The sequence below is a fragment of the Pteropus vampyrus genome, unplaced genomic scaffold (genome assembly GCF_000151845.1).
Source record: "Pteropus vampyrus isolate Shadow unplaced genomic scaffold, Pvam_2.0 Scaffold52, whole genome shotgun sequence".
In the NCBI taxonomy this organism is placed as follows: Eukaryota; Metazoa; Chordata; class Mammalia; order Chiroptera; family Pteropodidae; genus Pteropus; species Pteropus vampyrus.
This window is the reverse complement of record NW_011888833.1, coordinates 4,241,431-4,247,994: the sequence shown is the minus strand read 5'-3', so window position 1 is coordinate 4,247,994 and position 6,564 is coordinate 4,241,431. Positions and strand designations below refer to the sequence as shown.

Below are 6,564 nucleotides of genomic sequence, written 5' to 3'. Positions count from 1 at the left end.
GAGGGAGGGCCGGACACGCCAGCCGGAAAAATCGGGCCGGCGGGGCGTGGCGAGGGCTTCGCAGATGGGGCAGCACATCCACTGACCCGTAAAGACAGCACCCGCTTCCCTGGGGAGGGGACAGGGCGCAGGCAGAGGGGCACACTTGACCACGCTCCGAACCAGACAGGACAGCGAGGGGCCGATGCCCGGCTCACGGGCAGGAGGGTGCGTGACAGCCCCGAGCCGAGGCTGTGCCAGGGACCTGCCACCGTGAGCTCTGGGAGAGGCCTGGGCCCAGGAGGGACCACATTTCGGGGTCCGGGAGGGGACTCTGACACTTGCGTGGGCACGGATGGAGACGAGGCCGCTGGGCGACATGCAGAGACCGCTGTGGACACTTCCCTGCACGGGAACCAGGGCGTGGGACGCGCCCCAGCCACACTGTCCTGTGACACGCGAGCCTGAGGGCACACTCGGAAGGCATGCGCCCATCACGCAGAGGGACAGGGGCCATTCTCGCCGTTTCCGGCACTGTCCCCTCCACGTGGTGGGCACTGTGTGATGGGGGCTGTCAGCTGGCCATGTGGCCGCCCCTGCCCCACCCTCCGTGGGCTCGAAAGGCCCTAAACAAAGCAGCCAGGGGTCACAGAAAACCTGCCTCGACGGTGCTCTGCAACTCTCTGCCCCGGCCACCTTGTCAGGCGGACTGTCACTCAGAGCCCAAGCCCACGCTCCATCCCCAGCCGGGGCCACGGACGGGGCCACACCAGCCGGAGGCAGCCGGATGAGCAGAGGCACGAGAGAACCCAAAGGGACAGACAAGGCTGAGCCGGGACAGCCACAGGAGGCTCCTGTGCCAAACGCAAAGTCCCATCTGCTCCCGTCAACCGGCAAACCACAGAGGTATCCACGTGGCCTTTGCACCTGAAAGCCGGTCACCCCTGCATGGGCGGGGCTCTGGGGGTGCACAGGGGTCCACAGGGCGGGGAGGAGAGAGCACGGCCTCCATCTCTTCCCTCACTGATCACACCCTTTAAAAATGTCCGCCTTAACACGTGCCTCATAAAACAACATAACATGTGTGAACTGTATCTCATATTCACAATTGCTGAATAATTTAATACACGTGGCTGAAATCCAAACTCAGAAACGTGTTCTCGGTGGCGTGGTGTGATCAGAAGGGTCCGGAGGCCACTGGGATAAACTGCAGTCCGTGCCCTCCGCCCACTGAAGTTCGGGCTGTGTCCTGCACCCAGCGGCCCTTCACCGCATTCAGCTGTGACCGACTCGAACCCACGCCACTTACCTAAACGTGAAAAGAACTTGACGGGGTGACAAAGAAGGACGTCACTTTACGTGTAAAAACTGAAGAGCTTCCTTCCATCTTGTGTCACTGCACTTGAAGTGTTGACAAAAATAACTTAGGAAATAAGTAGCTTTATCAAAACTGAGACCCGTGTTTAAAAAGCTACACTTAATCTTGTGCTTAAAAACATATTTTAAAATAATCTATTCCGTCGAGGAAGTGCCTTTTAAAAAGGACTTGAATATCTAACAAAATCAACCTATCTAGATTCAAGTTTTACTAAGGCAGAAAAGCCACCCTTATGTCATGTGTCATTAAAAATGGTGTGTGATACATTTGAAATACCTGGGCCATAACTTATTGTCACCCGGAATTTTTTGAGAAAAGTTTGATGCTACCTCCAATCCTTGCATATGCATGCACACACACGCACACACATGCACACATGTGTGCACACATGCACGCACTTGCACACATGTGCATGCACACACTCACACACACGTGTGCACATTAGTATACAGATAGGAAGGAGCACATTTTTCTGGAAAAACTTCTCCTTCTCTATGAATATGCTCTTCATTTCTGTTCACAGAAGACTCTGGAGCTTCTCCCATTCTGTGCTGCTTTCAATTTTCGATGTTTTGTACACTCTACTCAAAGCTCTCAGGTTGCAGGGAAGGTGGATTAAATTCCCACGTGACCACCAGTCACGGGAATGAAAAACTAAAGGTTGATTTCACGTCCAGGTTTGTGTTGAAAACTCAAGTCAGTGCATAGTAACTAATGACCTACTATTCATATTCATACGCTTAGCAAAAATACCGCGTCCACTGTTTCAGAAACCGTGCTGGCAGGAGAACAGGGCCCCGGAGAGGTGGTGTCGGCCCCCACCTCTCAAAGCAGAAGCAAGGGCGTCCTCTCTGTCCCCGAGCACCCAGAAAAGTGCCTGGCACCCAGTAGGCACCCAAAGGACTTCACTGCCCCGCCCCCGAGCAGCTTACAAGCAGTGGAGATGAGAAATGAGATAGGAAGAAGAAAGAAACTCAAAATAACTCGCAAACAATCGCGGTGTATTTCTGTTCACATTCACAGACGAGAATATCCTGGGCTCACTTCGGCAGCACATACACGTACAAGAATATCTGACAATCAACCCCATCTCCCTTCTCCAGCTACATAATGAAAATCTTATGGCGCTCAGAGGGCTTCTCCTCCCTGCAAGCTCTATTTCTAGTTTTAATTACAATGCTTAGCAAAGCTCGGGAGCAGATAATTTCAGCTCGTTGCAAAAATAGCTCCCATTCAATACAAGAAGATGGGATTTTTCACACTTGTGAATTTTTTATGCACTTGATAAGGAACACGGTTTGGCATCTGAGTAAAGCATTTTCTCAGAAGCTGGTCTAGTGAAGATCCAGGGCTGATATCTGTTAATAAAAACGAAACGCTTTGCCTCAAAAAGCAAGAACTCATACTCTCCCCTTCCAAATGGCCTCGGTTTCGATCTCTGGTGATTTATAATGGAGAGAAAGAGCAGTTCGGCCCCCACGGGCGGCACGGGAGCGGGGTCCAGGGCACTTACCGATCCGAACAGCTCCCCCTTCTCGTTCATCCCGAGGTAGAGGCCACTGTCCACGCCTCGGATGCTGACCAGGCCCACGGCTATACTGATAAATTCTAGAATGCCTAGGAGACAAAGGGCAGAAGAGAGAGGACAGGTCAGAGCACAGAGCATCACTAGGATGTTCTGGGAGGACGGCGAGCCCGGCTGCCAACCCCCGACGCTCTCACACGCCTTGAGGACGTGTCAGCATGACACGGAACACGCAGTCTAAAATAAAAGGCTAGTATTTACCTAGGTGCGCTAAGAAGGAATGTGACAGATAAACCAGTGCACAGACCCTAACTGACCGAAGAGAGTATGATTTAAAAAGAACAACTTCCAGTTTCCCTTTCCGTTTAGAAATGTGAAATTAAGGATCTGTATCTGGGCATAGATCGGGGAAAAAGTCTCTGCAGAGAACGGTCTTATGTCCCTCAAAATAAGAGTGTGAGGTGCTAAGCGAAGATCTGAGGGGTTTATGCAGAAAGGTACCCAGCCCTGTCTGAAAACTGAGACAGCCTGCACACACCCCAAACCTTTCTGCTTAAACATGGTATCGATTGTTGCTCTCCTTATCTAAGCCTCGCACAGATAGTTAAGTAATTAAGATAACACCATATTCTGGAAAAAACTCTCGTTACAGAAATGCTCTTGACTTGAGATAGCCACGGAATACTGTATCCCGAAAACACATCAATGAAATTGCCTTCTATTTCCTTCCTTTGGCTTGGTTACCTCGCAGGGAATGACAACACCTGAGCTGGCCGTAAATCCAGGGTCTTATGGCCCTGCAAAGGCAGCTCCAACTGTATCGCTGTTTTACCGTGACCACGCAGCAGGACGTTGGGTACGATGTGAACGTGACTCATGCAGAGCCACCTTCTCGACCTTGTTCTAAAGTGCCAGGCCTTGTGCAGGCCTTGCATGAATGCGTACCAGATACTGAGTTCTCGTTTTACAAACATTTCTAGTACCGAAAATGTTACTTACATCTTAGAGTCTAGGAAAATAAATAAATAAGAGTAAAAAAAGCTCTTACGTGGATTTTCAAACAAGTTTCCAGCTCTCGCACAGCAGACAGTGCTACAAGGAAGGAGACGTGACAAATACGTGGTGACGAGGAGACTGGCCTTTGGGTGGTGAGCACCCAGGACAACAGACAGATGATATAATACAGAACTGCACACTCGAACTTATCCACCAGTGTCACCCCAATACATTTCATTTAAAAACAAGACACAAACGACATCAATAAAGCAAAGGGTAAAAAAAAAGAGACATTTTTTATAAAGGGGTACCCCCGATTGTTTTATACAAAATACAAAAACTTCGTGTTTACAGTTCACCAAATATCTATCTGGACCTGCGAAACTATCTATTTTTAGAGAATGTGAAACATCGTGTGGAAAAATATAGAGACGTTACAAATTACGTTTTGGTTCTAATAAGCTATAATGGAAGATACATCAGAAATAAGCGAGTTTTTTCCTAGCCTTTCCTACCTCACAAAGCAAATGGAAAGACATATATAAGGCAGTATTTCCACGAGACTCATTCCACCCTTACTGATGCAATCAGTTTGTTTCATTGGACCATTTCTAACTCTTAGGACTGAAAATAATTAAACTTGTGGCAGTTAATTGCTATGAGGAGTCACATCCGTGCGACTCTCTTCTTAGCTACCTGAAAACACACCAGAAGACAGGTCATAGCTACGCTGACATCGGTTCCAGGAGTTAGTCAATGCCCAACTGTCACCAAGTAAAGGACAGGAGGCATGCTGCCCCTCAGAGGTCCGAGCAGTTAGGCAGACCATGTCCGCGGGGAAAGGCACCCGCGCCTTCTGAGGGGGATCCGATGACCGTTCTGTCGCCCTCCACACAAGGGCTAGTCATGAACACGAGCCAACGCTGACTGTCAGGCCCGACGAGGAACAGTGCACGTGACCTCACAAAACCATCTGACCGGCCAGTCTGCAGAAAATCAGGAACAGCAGTGACAATGGTGTAGGTAGAACACCTGAGCCTTTACCTATGCCAAACGAGAGGCCTTCTCTCACTCAGCCCTCAAAACCACTGGCATCCCCACACTCCAAGCTCCAGTTTACAGCCGGGGACACAGGGGCTTGTCCCCGGGTGATAAATAACTGGCCCCAATCAACCAGACTCCAAAGCCTCTCTCGTCTGCTGCAAGCATCTTAGCTGGTGTCACTCTTGTTCACTAGCCATGATTTCTATGCCACCTGTATGTAGCCGTTCCATGACGAGTGACGAGGTCGGACTCCACAGACCCCGTAGGGCGGACGAGGAGCCGGGCAAGTGAAGAACAGGTGAGTCGCTGGCACCGCGCGCTCTAGGACAGCTCTCGGGAGGGCAGGCACGTGGGCTCTTGACCCCGATTGTGCCCGTGCACGCAGCACACAGTTTCTGTTACATTCCCAAGTGACTGCTGTACGCTTTGGAAATGAAAGTGTTAACATAGGTTTCACGCTTCTCTTTCTGGCATCGACGAGAGAACTGTAATTCACTGCACTGGCTTATTCAATCAACGAACGATTGTTGAGTGACTATGATGAGCCAAGCACCGTGCCATCTGAGGCATATAGACAAATAAGGGACAGCCTGGGCCCTACACCCTCAAAGGTGCAGTGTCAGAAAGGACAAACAGACGGATGTGACGACGATGTGCTGCGTGCACGGAGAGGGGGCCACTTGGGGACCAGTCAGGAGAGTCAGAAAGAAGCAGTGCCTGAGACAGGTCGCGAGGGGCTTGCTGCCTGAGAAAGAACTACTCACCGAGTGACCCCAGGTGCAGAGACTCCGTCCCCTCAAACACCATCCACATCCCCGCAGTTCCTCGAAAAGTAGGGACCTCAAAAAAACGTCCCAGCTTTGCAGGAGGTCACCTCAGTGACCGAGGGCAAGTGCAACACAGCACACTTGAGTCACGGCCATTCCCCCAGGTGGGAAAGGCCTCGCCACCTGGCAGCAAGACCGACACGCACAGCCCCGGCCCCGACTGGAACGCGGCCGCTCCTGCTGCCATCCCGTCCCCTGTGGACTCTGTAACCTCAACCAGGCCAAGTGGCCTGGCGCTGGGCCTGAGGCCGGAGCCCCGCTAGAGCTTCCGGCCACAATCCTGAGTACGACCCCACGCTGTCCGCTATATGAGTGTGCAACATGGAGGAGTGGCCCTTTGGTGGCAGTGAGTAGGGTGGGGGCATTTAAATGCTTACTGGCCCACAGGAGAGGAAGGGAAAGGACAGAGACGAGGAGAAGACGGGGCGGGGTGAATGGTGGGGTTGAAACTGTGGCCCTCACATGTGTCCCACGCTGGCACACCCTGGGCAGCCTCACTTCCGTAATGGGTGCTGAGGAGGACATGAGGGACACAGGGTCAGTGCCCGGCATCCTGGGGTGATCTCCTTCCATGCAGCCAGCAGTCCCAATGAGGACTAGAGCACTGGCTCCCATGGGGCCTGACGGTCCAAGGTCATCATCCCTGGTCCACAAGAGGCCAGGTCAAGCTCAGGAGCCACATCGGGAACGTGACCACCACAGACCGTCACCCGTCGCTCCGGACTCACTAGGTTTTAGTGGTCAGCCCAGTGCTCTGTCCGCACAGACCAGTGATGGAAAGCCACCTGCTCCCGAGAGCCCCCTGCACTGGGCCT

The 6,564-nt window shown here is 51.9% G+C and overlaps 1 protein-coding gene across 1 annotated transcript in view; it reads right to left on the bottom strand.

Moving 5' to 3' along the window:
• Nucleotides 1-6,564, bottom strand: part of FGF9 (fibroblast growth factor 9) — a 25,553-nt gene that overhangs the window by 13,766 nt on the left and 5,223 nt on the right. The window contains exon 3 of the mRNA XM_023530672.1: nt 2,871-2,974. Within this exon, the coding sequence (XP_023386440.1) occupies nt 2,871-2,974 (104 nt within the window). The remainder of the gene's footprint in view (nt 1-2,870; nt 2,975-6,564) is intronic.